This window comes from Archocentrus centrarchus, chromosome 10 (assembly GCF_007364275.1).
Source record: "Archocentrus centrarchus isolate MPI-CPG fArcCen1 chromosome 10, fArcCen1, whole genome shotgun sequence".
NCBI lineage: Eukaryota > Metazoa > Chordata > Actinopteri > Cichliformes > Cichlidae > Archocentrus > Archocentrus centrarchus.
The window spans coordinates 25,680,632-25,700,767 of record NC_044355.1 but is presented as its reverse complement, the minus strand read 5'-3'; the positions used below and the strand labels follow the sequence as shown (position 1 = coordinate 25,700,767).

Genomic DNA, 20,136 nt, shown 5'->3' with positions numbered 1-20,136 from the left:
TGATCCACAAAAAAAGAAGACAAATAACTCAAAAAGGTCTTAAAGGCCACCAGTTAGGAAGCACATTTTATTTATACTGAAATGCTTTTCTCAGGAACCAGGTGAAATCATTTGTTTCATCCAGAAGGAGGAAGGCAAACACACAACAGACGGAAATGGGAAAGACAATACAGTAAAACCAGCAAAGGAAAACAAAATGTGCTCGCTCTCATCGGAGCGAGTGATCCTCTTCCACACATTCAAACTGCTAAAAATGGAAAACTCAGTATTTACAGGAACGGCAGCTCTGATATCTCAGAGGGTTTCATTAGCAGCTGATGCGCTTCTTTGGAGATCGTTCAAGTTTGGCACCAACATTTTCAAGGAAAACATACATAATGAAATAAAATAAACATACAGATGGAGTTCCCCGGCACCTCAGCTGATGAGAAAATTGTAAAAACATTGCAGAATATTTAAAAAAAAAAAACCTCTGAAAATCAATTATATACAGAAAAAAGGCAGCCAGTCGGTAAACAGCAGTAAAAACAAACAGCAAGCGGATTCTGCATAGGTGCAATGAACTTCAAGTGGGAAAAACAAGCAAGCACGCTGCTCATCTTAATGCAGCGCTCTTTATTGATTCCCTCAGTGACGCGGACACACGTCCACATCATCAACAGAGAGTGTGGTGGCATACTCAGACTCCCAGTCTCTGAGGAAGAGGTCCTCTGCCTGGCGCTGTAGAGTCTGCTGGCCGGGATCAACTGCAGAGCCCGTCTGGTTCACCACCAAACCCACACCAGCGGTAAAAGTGAAGTAGTTTTCTGACCAGTTGGACGTCCCTGTGAACATCAAGAACAGTTTAACTAGTTGGACTGCTGGAGAATTGAAAGCACTGATTTTTTTTTTTTGGTGAGAGCTACAGTCTGCACTTATTAACCCTTTTACCACAGGGGTCACCGGTGATCCCTGTGGTAGTGAAAGGTAATCTATTACCACAGGGGTCACTGGTGGACTTGACCCCTGTGGTAGTAAAATGGTTAAAGGGGACCTATTATGCTTTTCTATATTTTCTGTCATACGTTTTCTGATATATAAGTTTAAAACGGATATTCAGGTTCACATAGTGTCATATAGTTTTTTTTTTTCCCTACTCTTATGATGTCATGAAGCTGGGACATCCCTAATAGTGTCATTTCAGGTACCCAGCTCTGGGTATATCTGTTTGGCTTAAAGGGAGGACTGCTCTAAATGGAGAGGAGCTAAAACAGTTGGAGTCAGAGGACGAGGGGCTGCACCAAGGCTAAGTATAAGAAATTATTTTGAACTAAATCGTGCAACGCTACTCCACAGAGTCCAAGAACAAATATATGGAGCTAAAAAGGAGCATAACCGGCCCACTTTAAAGACATTATCTGCCAAATTCTAAAAGCCAGACACCCTAGCCTGTTATGTTTCCCCTTTCACAATTCAAAGGATCCAAGAGTCTTTAAAAATGTAGCCAGTGTTGGCAGCATACCTATATAGACCACTCTGTCTGTAACCATGTATTTGGCATGATTGACTCGTGCATATGGAATCTTCTTCTGCTCTGCTGTTGAAGGCACTGTAAAGATTTTCTACAAACAGATAAAAAAACAAACAAAAGCAGCGCTTTAGAATCCGTCACATCATCAGTGAGTAGCCGTGAAAAGAAAATCAAATCTCCAAACATACCACATCAATGTCACACGTCAGCGGAGGTCTGCTGAGCACCTGCAGTGATTGCAGGAAGATGAACATGTCAGGATACGAATGCTGCCAGCAGCTGACCATCAGTCGGACCTGCACCCCTCTGGTGCACGCTGCAGCGCGCAGGGCCGAGTCAATGGTGGGCCAGAACCTGAGAATGGGAGACCAGGACAAATTTAAGAGCTCTTCAGCTTCCAGGAGACAAAAGAGCAGTGCAGGGAAGAAGCAGGAAAGCAATATTTTCCCCTGAAATGCTCTCTCAGAGTCAGCCAAGTGTCCAATATTTCAAACAGAACATCACCAGTCAGCACAACGCACACCATCTTAATAAAAGAGGCTGCTTTGTCAGCCAATCACGGGCCAGTCCACCCAGCATAATACAGTAGCGTCTAATCATTTCTTGTACAAAGAATTTATCTGCATGTGATAAAAGGACTTGAACAGTGCAGCTGAGAGAGTGGAGTGTACCGGAGTGGCTCTGTGAACTGAGACAGTGGAAGGTAGTCCATGACAGAGATGTAAATGAACTTCTGAGCGTCGTTGATGACAGACAGAATAGTGGAAAGGTCGTCAGAGCGGCCACGAGCTGAGATTTGTGGAGGGGCACTCTGCAAAAAACAGACACGGCAGAAGCAATGAGGATCAAGGAAGAGGAGCCTGTAACAGCTGAACAATGAATGTCCTTATCTAGATTGGAATGGTATAAATACAGTTAGGGCCATATATTTTCAGACAAACATACAAATTGTTATTTTAGCTGTGGCACTTCACAATACAGAAGGACAACGAACCAAGATGCTGATTTTAACACGTGTTTCTCTTGCTGAATAAAACACTAAAGTCAGAAAAACTTCAAACAAATAACAACCAAACAACTGCAGTAAAGCCCTGGACTGTCCATATGTTCAGTGGTGGGAATAAATCAGCTTGTCAGCGGGCATTTACATACAGTATCTGCCTGTGCCTATAAAATGCATAGCCATCAACGCTACAAGCCTCATTTAAAATGAAAGCAGATTCCAAAAGGAATTCCTGCTGAAAGGTTACGGAGTCACTTACAGAGAGGTAGACACGAGCAGGGATGCCATTGAACTTCAGATGCAGGGGGTTCTGGGAGCTGGACAGGGCAGAGAGGCGAGCGGGCCAGTATGGAGGCAGGGAACCATTTTTCACACCACCAATGCTCCAGTACACTCCAAAGATCCGAAAGGCATCCTGAGCCAGACAGCTGCAGTCCTCCACTGACAGACCCACCTCCTTCACCTTTGTTCAAAAAGAGTATTCAGACTGCTTTACTTCCGCTACAGCATAGCCACAATTAGGACTGCATTAGTATGCACAATGTGTTGTAAAGGAAAATTTATCATGTGCACATATTTTATATTCAAACTTTCAAAAATGAACCTGCACAGAAGAATAAAACCTAACAATAAGCTCATCTTTTAGCACCTCTCCCAGTTTTCTTCTAATAGCCCAAGCTATTATGACTTATTACAATTCTAGAACATGCGCTTCAACTGGTAGCAAAGTCTGGTAGCTCTGATTTCCTTTTTTAAAATTTTTTGTTTTCATCAAGCGTTTACTCAAGAGAAGAGCTTTTTTTATTTTCCCCATTGAAATATTCCAGCTGAGATAAAGAGGCATTTTCATGGTTGTCGTGTTGGTGCAAAGATGAAGGCTTGGAAGTGGAGATAAAAGTCCTTTTTGCCAACAATTATTATGGGAAATGTCAACTCTGCCCAACAAAAATGATAAGCTGGAGATATTGGCGAGGACTCTGAAAGTATACCATGTGTGCAGTCTCATGTGTTTTACTGAAACATGGTTGAACCAAAACATCTCAGACTCTGATGTGGATCAACCTGGTTTCACCCTCATGCGGTCAGACAGAGATGCAAAAGCCAGTGGCAAGAAAAAAGGTGGGGGTCTGGCTTTGTTTGTGAACCAGAGATGATGTAATCCTGCATGTCACTGTCAAGGAGAAGACGTGTTGTCCTGATATTGAATTATTATCAGCTGCTATGATATTATGTACCAAGAGAATTCAGTCATATCGTAACAATACTTGTGTACACTCCACCCAAAGCAACAGCTGAAGTTCCATGTAACGTTTTCCATGAAACTGTTGCTAGGAATCATGATTCTCTCTCCGCACACGTGATTGGATTCACACAATTTGTTGACTGTCCTACCAGAGAAAATAAAACCCTTGATCAGCTGTACGCCAAGAGCTACTGTCTTACCACCACTTGGCAGATCAGACCACAGTTTGTTTGTTTTTTGCAGACATGTTACAAACCCTGTGTGCAGAGACAACCTGCAACTAAACTCACAGTCAAGAAATGAACACCTGATGCTACTGAGGCTCTGAGGGACTGCTTTGAATGCACAGATTGGAATGTGCTGCTGGAAACAGATGGGACCAGTATGGACACTGACAGACAGGTTGCTTGCTTTGCTGAGTTTACACCGAGATAAACTAGACTGGTCCCTGGATGCAGATGAACTATACAAAAAAGGGGCAGAGCATCCCTTTTTGTTAAAGAAAACTAAGCTCTCATGACATCTGCAGTAAAATGCTGAAGATGTTCTATCAGTCTGTGGTGATGTTCTCTGCTGCAGTCTCCTGGAGGCAGCATCAGAAAAAAGGATGCAAGGAGACTGGACAAACTACTGGAAACAGAATGGATACACTGGAAGAGGTGGTGGAAAAATGCACACTAAAGACATTGGACACCATCCTGAACAATTCTGATCACCCACTTTATAACATCTTTATGGAACAAAAAAATCAGTACTGGAAGACTCCTCTCTCTGTTTTAAAACAGAGAGATACAGAAAATCAATTTCCCTCTGGGATCAATAAAGTTATTCTTATTCTTATTAATGGAATGAGACATCAGTGTACTGGAAAGTAATATATTTTAAGCTGGGAGTTATCTATCTCTGTGTTCCACTTAAAAATGTGGAGACTTCTTGCTAAACATTATTACTGCTAAGTGCCTGACTAAAGACAGAAGGGCATCTGTGAGGATATATTTAGTTTCAGAGTTTTCCCATTTCTGTCATACCTGACTTAGAGAGCGCCAGTCCATGTTAGCACTACCCAGATAGAGGTGCTTTTGGTCAACCACCCACAGCTTGGTGTGGACAATGCCTCCAGTTACAGCTTTAAGATCCACCTCTCTGAGCTCGGCACCTGCAACGTACACATGGAAAATTAATCCAGAGATTCCTTACGCGTCCTATTCTAAAACACAAATGTGACATCCTCACCTGTCGCAGCCAGGTCGGCTGTGTCTCGAGTTGAATCCTGGGGGGCATTGACGGCAACTTGGAGTTTTACACCTCTGGATTCAAGTTTCATCAGGTGCTCGAAGACCTTTCTTCCCTGAGAACCATGTAGAGGCCATTAACTTAATGGCTTAAAGCTTCAGGTACAACCACCTGATGTACTGCCTCATGAGACCTGAGTGTGCTGCTGGTTGTGCTCACCTCAGAGTCCAAGGGTTCATGCAACCCCAAATCATCGCCCCGCAGTGTGAAATAAAAAGCGGCGATATGGACTGAGCTGTTGGCTTTGTCCAGCAGGTGCAGCCAGCTGTCTGTGATGCTCTGTCTCGAGGAGGGGGAAGACAGGTAGAGACCGACAGGGATGCTTTCCACCAGATGCGCTCTGAACAACAGAGACCACATTCAGCAGCACATGAGTTATTGAATCCTTACAGATGAATATCGCAAATTCTTTTTTCTTTTTTTTCATAAATAACTCAAAGAACCAAACAAGTCAGAAAGATATAAAATTGTTGATATCATTTACCGACAGTCAGTGCTACAGGGCTTTGGTACTAATCCAAAGCCCTCCAGCCAGTGCAACTCCAGCTGAGCCGTGAGCTGGGACAAGGACGTGGGAAGCCCATAGTGCCACACATGCTGAGAGAACCCTCCGAGAAGCAGCAAGGTGGTGGTCAGGAAGCAGAAGGCGGTACAACTGGGGCATCCAGACCTCTACAAAATGATAAGGACAGAATTTACACACCAGAAGGTTAAACCACTCTCACAGCTTTAGCACAGCTTAGGACTGTGATGCATACCAAAGCTGCTACTGCAGGGAGTGGTGGAATTCTTTTAAAAAGGTACACATATAACATGTATATGAGTCAGCTGAGACCATCAAGAAAACAGGTGCCAGTGTGCCACTCAGTCACAAACAGTGACATAACTCACCTTGGCTGACTTGGTTGCTCTTGCTTTAGCAGGCGTCTTTGGTGCTACAGTAGAGGCTGACTCAGCAATATTCGCTTTTTCCTCTTCGAGCTTTGGAAACTTCGACAGGCTTATCAGCGGCTCATGATGCTCCTTCACGTACTCTGATCTTTCACCAGCCAAATCATCCTCACATTCAGCTTCTGATGAAGATATACTATCCTTTAAACCAGCTGTGTTCAGCGCCTCTGTCTCCCACGGAGGCTCTTCATCCATAATAGCCTCCACTTGACTGTCTTCAGATTCATGAGAGATCTCTGCAGACTGGTCTTTGGTGTGTTCAGACAGAGTGAGGGGAATCCTGTCTTTAACTGCAGCATCATACGTCTCTGCTGTTTCCTCCTGGAACGTCTTGCTGGGGAAGCTCTCATGTGGAAGAGGGCCTACAGAGCCATCTGGGACGGTTTCTGAGGTTTCGTTCTTGTCTTGCTCTGATCTGAGAGCAGGCCTGGGACTTGCAGTCAGAAGAGGGGAATGCCCAGGTCGGGCAGCAATCAGAGGGCCATGAGCTGTTGCAGCAGCTAGTTCTGGCCTGCCGAATGCAGAAGGGGCCTCAAAACCAATTTTGGGTGTGCGGACCAATAGCGAGGGAAGCACTGTTTCTCTGACATCAGGTAGTTTGGATTTTGAAGCTTCCACACTTCCAAGTTTCTCAGGAGGCTGAGCTACATGGACTGGAGTATCTTTTTTGGGAACAGGCAGCTCAATGTTCTGACCGGCGCCAGCGGGTCGTTTCTGGAAAGTTGGGATTCTGGAGACTGGTTTCCCACCTTTGCGGTTCATGTCTTCTTTCTCTTCGAGGTCTTTTTTCAAACTCTTGTCATCAGCGTGGAGACGGTCCAGCACAACACTACAATCCTTCAGGCCCTGAGGAAGATGAAATACATGTTTAAAGTCTCTGTAATCTGTCTATGAAGCACACACACATTTGAACCAGGCCTCGTGGCATACACTAATTTAATCATAACACCTAAGGCTACATAAAAGCTAGCAGTGATACACAGAGACATTTCCAGTTTTAGTGTCCACAAATCTTCCTGCTCCTTGCCTTTGATTCCTGTGAACATCAAAGCTTCCTCACTGATTAGCCACACCTTTTTAAAACAGCTCTCCAGACTGCTGCACGGCTCCTGTTGACTGTCAATATTTGTTTATGCACATGACTGCAGAATCATTTGACTTCATATTCTGATGGCAGTCAGTGCTCAACATTCACCTTGCTCTACTCCACCTCTGCATGCTCATTTTCATAAATACACTGATAACTCAGCATTCCAAAAGGTGTGACCAGTCTACTGGTCACACCTTTTGGATGCTACATTAATTTCCAGCAAGATGTATTGCATGTACCTGCATTTCCAAACTAATTTCATATTACACCCATCAGCCACAAGATTAAAAATCACTGCACTGATTTTAATGTATCATGTCATTACAATGGGAACAATCTGCTGGGAAACACTGGGTCCTTGCATTTATTCAATTCAATTTCAATTTAATTTTATTTATATAGTGCCAAATCATAAACAGTCGCTTCAAGGTGCTTTATATTATAAGGTAAAACCCTACAATAATGCAGACAACCAGGCTCAGGGAGGGGCAGCCATCTGCCACAACCGGTTGGGGCAGAGGGGAGGGAGACAAGACAAAAGATATGCTACGGAAGAGAGCCAGAGATAAATAGTAACTAGTGATTAAATGCAGTGTGGTGCATAAACACAGAGTGAAAAGAGGTGAATGAAGAAGAAACACTCAGTGCATCATGGGAACCCCCCCCCCAAAGTAGCTTACTAAAGACCTTACTATGGGAGGGTTCAGGGTCACCTGATCCAGCCCTAACTATAAGCTTGATCAAAAAGGAAAGTTGTATGTCTAATCTTGAAAGTAGAGAGGCGTGTGTCTCCCGAATCCTAACAGGGAGCTGGTTCCACAGAAGAGGGGCCTAAAAACTGAAGGTTCTGCCTCTACTTTTAAATACCCAAGGAACCACAAGTAAGCCAGCAGTCAGAGAGCAAAGTGCTCTATTGGGGTGATATGGTACTATGAGGTCTTTAAGATAAAATGGGGCTTGATTATTCAAGATCTTGCATGTGAGGAGAAGAATTTTAAATTCAATTCTGGATTTAACAGGGAGCCTGGTGCCTGGATCAGCTGAAGGCTTTTCAGGGAGTTCTTATGACAGCCTGATAATAATGAATTACAATAGTCCAGCCTAGAAGTGATAAATCCACGAATTAGCTTTCAGCATAACTCTGAGACAGAATGTTTCTAATTTCTTACACATGAATGTTACTGTGATATACTGTTGGAAACCAAACGCATCCTCTTAGCACTGCAAAAACTGCTCAGGAACAGCCTCCCCAGAACTCAACTGGTGCATCTACTGAATGAGTCAGAAGCATGTCCTTCTCTGAACCAACTGGGGAACCTGTCCTGTGGTGTGGCCAGTGAAATTTGAATTCTGTTTGGAGATAACAAACGCTGTGGCACCACAGAGTAAGTATATCATGCATGCTGAATAATTTTTATATATATATATATATATATATATATACACACACACTCTTTTTTATTTAGCCAAATGCTGCTATTCAGACATGTTTTTTCTTTTCTGCAAGATCCTTACTTATTAAAGCAAGACAATACCAAACCACATTCTTCATGCATTACACGAGCACTCCCGTGGACTAAGAGAGTCTTGGTGCTAAACTGGCCTGGCTGTAAATAATCAATGTCACCTTTAAGAAAATTGGCATATTATGAAACAAACAGAACTCTAACTGTTAACCACAGTAACTGTATAACAAGCAATATTGGAAGAACATTTCATTATTAAACACACAGCAACTGGTCTCTTTGGTTAACAAGAAAGAGACCAGTTGATAGGGGGAGAGGCAAGGTACAGCCTGGATAGGTCACCAGTCTGTGACATAGCCCGCACAAGAGACAGACAATCATTCATGCTCACATTCGCACCTGCAGCCAATTTGGAATCTCCAATTAACCTAACATACATGTCTGAGTATTCAGAGAACCCACGCAAAACATGCAAACTGCCACACAGAAAGGCTTCAGCTTCTGGAGACAAATTCTAACCCAGGACCCTCTTGCTGTGAAGGGACACTGCTAACCACTGTTCCACCTGACACCAAATCCAAAATAAGCACATACAGGTGCTGGTCATAAAATTAGAATATCATGAAAAAGTTGATTTATTTCAGTGATTCCATTCAAAAAGTGAAACTTGTATATTATATTCATTCATTACACACAGACTGATATATTTCAAATGTTTGTTTCTTTTAATTTTGATGATTATAACTGACAACTAATGAAAACCCCAAATTCAGTATGTCAGAAAGTTAGAATATTACTTAAGACCAGTGCAAAAAAAAAGGATTTTTAGAAATGTTGGCCAACTGAAAAGTATGAACAAGAAAAGTATGAGCATGTACAGCACTCAGTACTTAGGTGGGGCTCCTTTTGCCTGGATTACTGCAGCAATGCGGCGTGGCATGGAGTCGATCAGTATGTGGCACTGCTCAGGTGTTATGAGAGCCCAGGTTGCTCTGATAGTGGCCTGAATTGTTGGGTCTGGCGTATCACATCTTCCTCTTCACAATACCCCAATACCCAGATTTTCTATGGGGTTAAGGTCAGGTGAGTTTGCTGGCCAATTAAGAACAGGGATACCATAGTCCTTAAAGCTTTGGCACTGTGTGCAGCTGCCAAGTCCTGTTGGAAAATGAAATCTGCATCTCCATAAAGTTGGTCAGCAGCAGGAAGCATGAAGCGTTCTAAAACTTCCTGGTAGACGGCTGCGTTGACCTTGGGCCTCAGAAAACAGTGGACCAACACCAGCAGATGACATGGCACCCCAAACCACCACTGACTGTGGAAACTTTACACTGGACCTCAAGCAACATGGATTCTGTGCCTCTCCTCGCTTCCTCCAGACTCTGGGACCTTGATTTCCAAAGGAAATGCAAAATTGACTTTGATCAGAGGACATAACTTTGGAGCACTCAGCAGCAGTCCAGTCCTTTCTGTCTTTAGCCCAGGGGAGACGCTTCTGACGCCGTCTCTTGTTCAAGAGTGGCTTGACACGAGGACTGCGACAGCTGAAACCCAGGTCTGCATACGTCTGTGTGTGGTGGTTCTTGAAGCACTGACTCCAGCTGCAGTCCACTCTCTGTGAATCTCCACCCACATTTTTGAATGTATTTGTTCCACAGTCCTCTCCAGGGTGCAGTTATCCCTATTGCTTGTACACTTTTTTCTACCACATCTTTTCCTTCCCTTCGCCGCTCTATTAATGTGCTTGGACACAGAGCTCTGAACAGCCAGCCTCTTTAGCAATGACCTTGTGTGTCTTGCCTGCCTTGTACAAGGTGTCAAAGGTCATCTTTTGGACAACTGTCAAGTCAGCAGTCTTCCCCTTGATTGTGTAGCCTACAGAACTAGACTGAGACCATTTAAAGGCCTTTGCAGGTGTTTTGAGTTAATTAGCTGATTAGAGTGTGGCACCAGGCGTCTTCAATATTGAACCTTTTCACAATATTCTAGTTTTATGAGACACTGAATTTGGGGTTTTCATTAGTTGTCAGTTATAATCATCAAAATTAAAAGAAATAAACATTTGAAATATATCAGTCTGTGTGTAATAAATTAATATAATATACAAGTTTCACTTTTTGAATGGAATTACTGAAATACATCAACTTCTTCATGATATTCTAATTTTATGACCAATACCTGTATTTTCCAAAAGGGAAACTTTTTTTTTTTTTTGTTAGTTTCAACATTCAGTATGTGCCCTTGGTATAATTTTCATGATTGCATTTTTACTTTGATTTACATTTTGACATTATCTCAACTATTTAGGAAACAGTGTTGCATTCCTATATAAAAGTTTCATGTTTTAAAATGACCTTTTAAAGAAATGTTCTACTTTTATATTCTGTGACAGAAATTAAAATCAAAATAAACCAGTATATTTGACCACAAGTATTAATTTATACTTTTTCATCTGATGTTTATTAGTAAATAAGCCATAGCTTGGTTCTCTGCCAGCAGGGTAAAGGAGGTTAACACATTTCCGCACTGGCCTGCCAATATTTTCTGGTAACGGTTGCATGCAGCTGCAATGACACACTCACAAAAGCAGTATATTTATAATGCAGGGCTGTGTAAATAAGAGCTCTGCCACACCCAGCGGGGCTCGTAGGTGGCTTTTTCCCTCCCTGCCTGCACAGAACAACATCAGAAGCTGAAAGAAAGAGGGGTGTTGGGGGGTGAATTATAGCCTACCTTCTGATCTGCCTCCTCGGCAGCTTCCTCCTCCAGGTCAGCCTCATGTCTCTCCATCTCCTGACGCTGGACAGACTCAGAGTCTGACTCGTCTGAGTCCTACAGTGGATACCGGTAAAAACGTCCGTTAACAACACGGGAGCAGCGGTGTACTAAAGCACTAGATGCTGTATGCATTCTGCATGAAGTATGTTAACCGTGCCAATGACAGAAAAAAGGACAGAATATGAATGCCGAGCGGTTCTTGGTTATTTTCAATATATAAACATTCTCAGCTAGTAAAATAAACTTACCATGATAAGCACCTTTAATAAGTTTTGGGCTCACACGCGGTGCAGTTTCAGGTTAGCTAAAGCAATGCTAGCCGGTTAAGCAAATACTTACTGCGGTAAAAATGCTACAGCAGTAAAAGGTGCGGCACCTGAAAGCGCTACGGTCTCTTTATAATCCTCCCTTAAGTATATTTCTCGGATTAACCAACTAACGTCTCCGCCGTTGACGCTGGAGAGCGAGCTACGTGGCCCACTGTGAAGTTTGCAGCAGCGGAGGAAGAGGAGGCGGAAAGGAAAGGCTGAGTAATAGAAATCCCCACCTCGTAAGTCGTAGGTCTCCCCAGCCTCCGCCTGGACCTTCTCTTCCCTGATACCGGTAATGACACGAGTAACTCTACCTCTCTCACCTCACTGGGGTGGAGGGACTTTCTGGATCGCAGTACCACGGGCATCTTGGAGCACTTTTAATAATGAATGCAGCAGCTTTGCGAGGCTTAACGGACGCGGCGGAGCGTATACAGCGGGGCGTCTGTCCCGGAGTCCCGACGAGAGCAACGCGGCAACCTGTTAAAAGCTGTGAGTTGGAGAAACTCGCATTTATTAAAAACAACTTTCTTTATCTTTAAACCTTTTAATCTTGAAATTGGTTTTGAATGCACCTACCTCCACGAGATACGTAAACAACAAATTGAACAAACCGCGATTTCCTGTCTTCGCTGATTGGTGGTTGAACTCAAACCAGAGGCCGCGCCCACAACACTTTTCTTACGTCACACATGCGGAAACAAAGAGGGATTGCTGTTCGGCTACGCATCCTGGATGTTCGTGCTCGCAAAAGGTAAGGTCCAGTTTTACTGGTATTAATTTAATGCTGACACTATACATGTTTCATGGTTCCAGTGAGGACGCAGACGGCGGGAGGCAGCAGTACAAACGCGTCATATTAGCGCTTGCTGACAGTTATTTTCAGTTAGCCCGGCTGCGGTTAGAGACCCTGAGCGGAACAGCCGGTTGTTTATGCGCCTGCAAAGCTCAAAGTAACCTCAAGAAAATCCGAGAGGCTAACGAGCTGGCTTACTGAGTGCAGAAGGTGTCTGCTTTTACAGTGCAATAAAAGCACAGGCAGTATTTTTGCAATATATTGTGGAAGTTGCCGGGGAGTGTGACAGAATAATGTTGCTGTTACTGTGTTACGAAGAGAAAAACTGCATTTCTCATTTGTTTTGTTAACCATTGTCTGTGCTACTGTCATAATTAATAACAGCTACACGACTGATTTTTTTTTTTTTAATATATAGATATATAATGTAAGAGAGAGGGCTCAAAGGTATGAACATACCTACTGATTGATGGTGTTTGCATTATTTATTTATTTATTTATCACTTTCCAAACCACAGAGTGATTTGTGTAAGAACCACAGCAATTGTAAACTTGCCTTCAACTCAGCTGAGGTAATTGTGATTGCTGAGGGCATCACACAGCACTCTTATCACTCTCCTTGATCAAACAGACCTTACAAAGGCTGGAGGTTATTTTAGGTCACTGTCTTGCAGTCTGAAAAGGATATGATCAAGACAGACAGTGGTTACTCTGAGAATATGTCCTCTTATCATACTGGTGTTATCAAGAGGTTGCCCCTCCACCCCCCACCCCTGCACTGCCCATTTTGTTCCCAGGCTTCTCTTCATAACCTCTAGTTTCTTCATTCAGGTCACTCATCTAATCCCACGAGACGAAGAAGATAAGCTGAGGTTCTCTGATGATGATGATCATGATGATGACAGTTGTTTAATCCCATCAGTACTTCAATGGAAGCTCAAGACACAACCCCCACTCCTCCCAACTCCTCCACTCCGCCTTCGCCGATCCCCCTGGATCCAGCTGTTGCCCCCTCGGTCCAGTTAGGTTTTACTATCCTCTACACCACTTTGTACGCCAGCCTCTTCGTGGTGGTGTACGTACAGCTGTGGCTTCTCTACATCTATGGACACAAGCGATGGAGTTACCAGAGTGGCTTTCTGTACCTCTGCCTGCTGTGGGCTGCCCTTCGCACCACCTTGTTCTCCTTTTACTTCTATAATGCTCTGGAAGCCAACCACCTACCCGTTGCAGTGTTTTGGCTCCTTTATTGCTTCCCTGTGTGCCTGCAGTTTTTCACTCTCAACCTCATTAACCTCTATTTCACTCAGGTAAGGCTAAAGGGGAGAATTATTCTTACAAATCTTGTGTAAATTAGAAAAACATTGATAGAAACTGACATCAAAAATCCAAAAGGAACTGGTCTGATGCAGCCATGATGATAAAACTACTCAGAGGAAAGCACAAGATCCCCTTAAAGTTGATCTTTTATGTTCATTTCCACTTTTTAATTCTTGGTTTCTACTAGAGCAGCTTTGCATGATTCAAAATTCAAAATAACACCGGGCCTTGGTGCAGCTGTTCAGTTCCTCTGGTTTGAAACAAGCTGTTTTAGCTGCTCTCCCTTTAAGGCAACGTTCTTCTGATTGATTTATAAACAGAAGGTTTGAACAACAGGTAGGTGGGGGAGGACGTATGGCCATATTAAGTCATACGCTCACCTTCAGCGTACAAAGCCAAGAGCGCAAGGGTCCGCACAAACTCGTTTGTGGAGACTTTATATTACAATGCACCAACTACGCATGCGCCACAGATTAACTAGAAGTATAACAGGAATGACTGCTCGGCTGTGTTATGTGTCCGCACCAGATTATAATCAAGCCTTTAGTGTTTAGAGCAGGATGCAACTTGAGCTTTTACTTACAGTACCAGTCAAACATTTGGACACACTTACCCATTCATATGAATGGGTGAGTGTGAGTATACTGACCTCATAATTTGAAACTTGGAGCGTCATATATATGAAAGATAAAAGTAAATGCAGAATGAGTCACCTTTAAACCTTAAAAGCATCAAGAGCTCTTTGTGTCTTTGTTAACTCAGGTCTCTTTCTGTTTCTGTACCACAGGTGTTAGTGAAAGTGAGACAAGTGGACAAAGGACTGTAAGTTTTACATTATTTGTGCTAAATCTGGAAAAGTGCTTCATTCGGTTATTGTTATGAACCCTTTTTTAGACACTAACTGTTCCCACTGATTCACATGTCACTCCCTCCGTGCCTTCTTCAGCTGGGCATCGCGGTGTTTGTATGGTGGACTGAGCACCATCTTCCTTTGTGTCAACTTGGTGTGTGCGGCTCTTGGGGAACGAACCAGCGATGGCGAGAGGGGAGAGCGAACCTGGAATCTAGTCCTGGTTCGAGTCGTGGTCAATGACTTGCTCTTCATCCTGGAAGCGGTGCTGCTGGCTGTTTCTCTGTCTCTCCTGACCCGACACTCGCGTTCTGCCAGCATCCACCTAATCAGCAAGGTGCGTCAAGCATTGTTCCCCCGAGTTGAAAATAGGGATATGCTAATCTTACACTCTCTATTGGCTTCACATCACTGGTTTGTATGTCCAAAGAAAACTCCTACTGTGTCATAAAAAAGCACAGATTGATGCTTGTTGTCTGAGCTGCAGATGCCAGCTGATGTGTGTCCAGACAAATTTGTTGTTTAAGAAAGGGAAAAGGATGGTATCTGACTGGTGTGTACTCAAGGTGCAATATCATTATCAGGATCAAAACATGAAAAAGTGGTATTGAGCCACACCTGAAAATCCAGCAGTGAACCAGCCCAAGTCTAAAAGGAGTACTCCACTGATGAAACTTATGATTAGTCCTGAGCAGCCAGCGAAAACAGGTGTGTCACGTCTCCTGTGGCTGTGGAGGAGCTTTGACCAGTCTGAGAAAATCAGCCCAGTGACATCACTGTGACATTATCAGGGTTATCTCAGCTTGAGTTGGTAGAGTATATATGTATACAGATTATTTTAAGTGATGAGTTGATGGCAGCTGGACTCCTTTTTAGGTACACCAACCATATTGCCAAAAGTATTCACTCATCTGCCTTCACACGCATATGAACTTGAGTGACTTCTACTTAATCCACAGGGTTTAATATGTCGGCCCACCCTTTGCAGCTATAACAGCTTCAACTCTTCTGTGAAGGCTTTCCACAATGTTTAGGACTGTGTATATATGGGAATTTTTGACCATTCTTCCAGAAGTGCATTTGTGACCTCTGTTGGTGACCTCTGTTTACTATACACCTCAGCGTCTGCTGACCCCGCTCTGTGATTTTTACGTGGCCTACCATTCATGGTTGAGTTGCTGTCGTTCCCAATCGCTTCCACTTTTTTAATATACCACTAACACCTGACTGTGGAATATTAAGTAGCGGTTAAATTTCATGACTGGACTTATTGCACAGGTGGCATCCTATCACAGTACCACGCTGGAATTCACTGAGCTCCTGAGAGCGACCCATTCTTTCACAAATGTTTGTAGAAGCAGTCTGCATGCCTAGGTGCTTGGTTTATACACCTGTGGCTGTGGAAGAGATTGGAATACCTGAATTCAATAATCTGGATGGGTGAGTGAATATTTTGGCAATATATTGTACACAAAGACGTTTCAGCAGCTTTTATAACTGAAGAAGCCTCTCAGATGAGAGGTGACCTACGTGAACTTACAAAGAAGTCCAGTTACCTTCAACTCAAGCACTAAAAACTACCATTACCTGGATCACGGAGAGTACACAGATGGTAAAAGATCTGTGATTAACCTGGAAGTGTCAGAGTATTGAGATGCAGCATTATTTGACTGATACTATGGACTAAAAGCAGCGTTCATTTTTTAACATTTTTTTTACTTAACCAGGGAACCCCAGTGTGGCGTACAGCAGCACTGGGAGCAGCAGTGATCTTCCTTTTTATTAGCAGAGCCTGCTACAACCTGACAGTCCTCTTTCTGTCCCAGAAGTATCGGGTGGAGTCCTTTAACTATGATTGGTACAATGTCTCTGACCAGGTAGGGATCCGATATTACAGACGGTCTTAACTTTCATGTTAGGCTGGGGTTAAACCAGCTAACAACGTTGGCCAATAAAAGTCCCCCTAAAGAAAACGTCCTGCATTTATTTGTTTCAAGGCTGACTTGGAGAGTGAAATCGGCGACAGGGGCTACCTGGCCTTTGGTGCCATTCTCTTCATATGGGAGCTGCTCCCAACTGGCCTCCTCATCCTTATCTTCAGAGTTCGCCGGCCTGCTCAGGAGGTAACTCGAGGATCTGAAAGTCACGGACTGAACTGAAAGTCTAATAATGAAACCTGAGACTATTAGGATTATTTACTACTTTATTATAACAGGAATCTTCATAAGGAGTGTTATGTCTCGTTCTCACAGAACAGCATCATGGCCATCAACAACAGGGTCCTACCTCGGCCATATTTCTTTGATGACCCTGAAGGCAGCGATGAGGACATACCCGCTCCATGGGCGAACAGTTCAAATTCAAACATAAGGTACCACAAAAACACCTCACACTCAGTTCATTACCTTGAAGCTGATCACAGGGTTTCAAGAGTGTGAAAACCGGAAGAGCTCTCATCTCCTGCTTTTCTTGCTTTTTCCAGCTGGTACGGATCAGAGACCGCTCCGCTCCTATTTGCCAACAATCTTCCAGACCAGAATCACCAGCACCACACTTTCTATTCCACTCCTCAAAACTGACTCCATCTCTCAGCCCACCCTGAGCTGTTGTGGCTTTGACATCCATCTCAAGGACAAGCACACGCACACACACACACACACTCATGCACACATACACACAGCTGGTAGTCCCTCCCCGTGTGAGCAAATTTGCACTGAAAAACCTCAGGAAATCACCACCAGTGAATATGCACCTTGCAGTTTTCTAAAGGGACTATATTTAAAATTATTTTCCTAGTTTAAAGGGAACAAACTGTAGAAAAAGATCTACCTGATTTAACTGGCCAGTGTTGTTCTCTCATGAAGGTTAAACTGAGCTTTTACCCTTCACACACAATGTGGAGAGACTCTTACATTCCTTAAAAAAAACGGCACATGTAGCTTCATTTGCATTCCTGTCTACGATGCTACAATCATAAGCTGACTGATACTAACGTGCAGTTGAACTGTAACTTTTCTTTTAGACAGGATCACATCGTGATCATTTGTATTTAGTCTGACTTTTTTGGAATTTGGTGTCTGTAACAAAGTACTGTTTTAAGACCAGTAATGTCTTTTGACAGATTTAATATACTTGTATTTTCTGATCTCAGATCTGTGATCTCCCAGTATAGTTTTTTTTTTTTTTTCTTTTCTAAAGGTCAGTGTCTGCTGTTTGGTTTGTTTCCCATATTTGTAAATAGTTATAAGTATAATTTTAACATTTTTAAGTTGATTCAGGTTTTTATTGCATCTCTCTGTGAGTTTAACTTATTTTATAACTGTGGTCCTACCTTTAATTGTAGCTGAAAATCAAATGCTACTCTGCTTTTATGCCTTTTATGCAAAGGAACTAACTCATAGTCTGTCACTCACCTGTGGTTTAGACGTATCCACGTTACAGGCGTGTTGCTGTGCAGGCTGCAAACTAATACAAAAACATCAGAAGAAACCTGCCGAGCCTGTTGCCAAGCAGGAAATACAGTACATGTGGGAGATGCATTATGCATTTTAGGCCTGTTACTACAAAAAAACTGATTAGAATCAAGTGAGGCGTGTGACCCACTCTTTGAAATTCAGTTCTACTTTTTTTGTCTTTTGTTATTGTTGAATGATGATAAAGAACCGTCCAAAAACATTCACTGTCGTCTGCATTACTTTTGCTTTATGTTAAGGGTCTGCAGCTGCTTTGTAATTTCCCAAACTTTCTGAGTGGTTTTCATTACATATATCAAGTGCACAAAAAACATTGGGTGTTTGCCACATTTTCAATTTTCAATCACTCTGCACTTGTCTGGGCCTGTACTGCATAGCGAGTTTAGCATGCCCAGGTTATCTTTCCATGATCTGGATTCTCTTATCCTAACATCTGCAGTCAGGATAAGCGGTCACATGAAGCTGGCTATCAGCTTGCTAAGTTAACCCAGAGTTACACGTGCATGTTCACATCTGACCAATCACAGTTAAGGATAAGCATACTGGCAGCAAAGTGGCTGATTTTATCAAGGAGGATAAAAACATGAAGCGCCTAAACACATGCAGTGTATCACAAAAGTGAGTACACCCCTCACATGTCTGCATATATTTAAGTACATCTTTTCATGGGACAACACTGACAAAATGACACTTTGACACAATGAAAAGTAGTCTGTGTGCAGCTTATATAACAGTCTTCATGTAGAGCAACAATTCGTCTTTTAAGATCCTCAGAGAGTTCTTTGCCATGAGGTGCTATGCTGGAACTTTCAGTGAACAGTATGAGAGAGTGTGAGAGCTGGACTACAAAATTGAACACACCTGCTCTCTATGCACACCTGAGACCTAGTAACACTAACGAGTCACATGACATTTTGGAGGGGAAATGACAAGCAGTGCTCAATTTGGACATTTATGGGTGTAGTCTCTTAGGGGTGTACTCACTTTTGTTGCTGCTGGTTTAGACATTAATGGCTGTATATTGAGTTATTTTGAGGGAAGAATAAATTTACACTGTTATATAAGCTGCACACAGACTACTTTTCATTGTGTCAAAGTGTCATTTTGTCAGTGTTGTCCCATGAAAAGATATACTTAAATATCTGCAGAAAGGTGAGGGGTGTACTCACTTTTGTGATACACTGTAATACAGACAGAAAGCAGCACAGCTGCTGCAGTCTTTTGGTCAGTAAGACTGGAAAAGCACTACTATATTCATTTGGTTTAAGCTTATCTGAAGTCAGGAAAGAAAGCCAGTAAAAATGCTGACTATAAATCATAACACAGCTCTATCTACAGTGCTGTGAAAAAAAATATTTGCTCCCTTCCTGATTTCTTAGTTTTTTGTATATTTGTCACACTTAAATGTTTCAGATCATCAAACAAATTTTAATATTAGACGGTAACCTGAGTAGATTAAAAAAAATGTAGTTTTTAAATGATAATTTTATTTATTAAATGAAAAAAGTTAACCAAACCTACTTGGCCTAGTGTGAAAAATTAATTGCCCCCTAAAACCAATAACTGGTTTTGCCACCCTTGAACTGCAATCAAGTGTTTGTGATAACTGGCACCGAGTCTTTCACATCACTGCGTAGTTATTTTGGCCCACTCTTCTTTGCATGGTTATTTTAATTCAGCCACATTGGAGGGTTGTCAAGCATGAACGGCCTGTTTAAAGTCATGCCAAAGCATCTTAATCAGATTGAAGTCCAAACTTTGACTAGATCACTCCAAAACCTTCTTTTTTGAGGCATTCAGAGTTGGACTTGCTGGTGTGCTTTGGATCATTGTCCTCCTGTATAACCCAAGTGTGCTTCAGACATTCTCCTTCAGGATTTTCTGGTACAGAGCGAATTTCATGGTTCCATCAGTTACAGCAAGTCGTAACTGCCCCAACAGCTCCAATCACACTACCATGGTGGTGGTAGTGTGATGGTTTGACTGTTGGTATGATGTTCTTTTTATGAAATGATGTGTTAGTTTTACACCAGATGTAACTGGACTCAAACC

General features: G+C 42.7%; 2 protein-coding genes across 7 annotated transcripts; one reads left to right on the top strand and one right to left on the bottom strand.

Annotated features, from left to right (window-relative positions):
* Positions 1–35: 35 nt before the first annotated feature.
* Positions 36–12,490, bottom strand: pld7 (phospholipase D family, member 7). 6 transcript variants are annotated; one of them, XM_030739430.1, is made up of 13 exons: positions 12,225–12,490; positions 11,882–12,135; positions 11,290–11,388; positions 5,941–6,846; positions 5,534–5,721; positions 5,209–5,389; positions 4,990–5,104; positions 4,785–4,912; positions 2,773–2,976; positions 2,182–2,321; positions 1,699–1,864; positions 1,502–1,601; positions 36–824 (listed from the first exon to the last, which is right to left on the bottom strand). In XM_030739430.1, the coding sequence occupies exons 2-13, from the start codon at positions 12,011–12,013 to the stop codon at positions 628–630; spliced, it is 2,556 nt and encodes an 851-aa protein (XP_030595290.1). In that variant the 5' UTR covers positions 12,014–12,135; positions 12,225–12,490; the 3' UTR covers positions 36–627. The 6 variants fall into 6 exon arrangements, with proteins under 6 accessions (XP_030595290.1, XP_030595295.1, XP_030595291.1 ...); XM_030739435.1 differs by lacking the exon at positions 11,882–12,135 and having other exon boundaries at positions 12,225–12,489; XM_030739431.1 differs by lacking the exon at positions 12,225–12,490 and having other exon boundaries at positions 11,882–12,207.
* On the top strand, positions 12,278–18,271 carry gpr137 (G protein-coupled receptor 137). Its single transcript, XM_030739436.1, has 8 exons — positions 12,278–12,399; positions 13,273–13,751; positions 14,549–14,583; positions 14,708–14,948; positions 16,339–16,488; positions 16,609–16,734; positions 16,864–16,982; positions 17,094–18,271. Exons 2-8 carry the CDS (start codon positions 13,371–13,373, stop codon positions 17,188–17,190), a joined length of 1,149 nt encoding a protein of 382 aa, XP_030595296.1. The 5' UTR covers positions 12,278–12,399; positions 13,273–13,370; the 3' UTR covers positions 17,191–18,271.
* Positions 18,272–20,136: the final 1,865 nt, after the last annotated feature.

What these genes read in the sequence shown, in the direction of transcription:
- pld7 (XM_030739430.1), bottom strand. Translation starts at nt 12,013, where the DNA reads ATGCCCGTGGTACTGCGATCCAGAAAGTCCCTCCACCCCAGTGAGGTG. An exon ending in GGAGACCTACGACTTACGAG is followed by an intron (nt 11,389 to 11,881) that starts GTGGGGATTTCT and finishes TATCCACTGTAG; the next exon opens with GACTCAGACGAGTCAGACTC. An exon ending in CAGTTCACAGAGCCACTCCG is followed by an intron (nt 1,865 to 2,181) that starts GTACACTCCACT and finishes TCCCATTCTCAG; the next exon opens with GTTCTGGCCCACCATTGACT.
- gpr137 (XM_030739436.1), top strand. Translation starts at nt 13,371, where the DNA reads ATGGAAGCTCAAGACACAACCCCCACTCCTCCCAACTCCTCCACTCCG. An exon ending in GCATCCACCTAATCAGCAAG is followed by an intron (nt 14,949 to 16,338) that starts GTGCGTCAAGCA and finishes TTACTTAACCAG; the next exon opens with GGAACCCCAGTGTGGCGTAC. An exon ending in TTCGCCGGCCTGCTCAGGAG is followed by an intron (nt 16,735 to 16,863) that starts GTAACTCGAGGA and finishes TCGTTCTCACAG; the next exon opens with AACAGCATCATGGCCATCAA.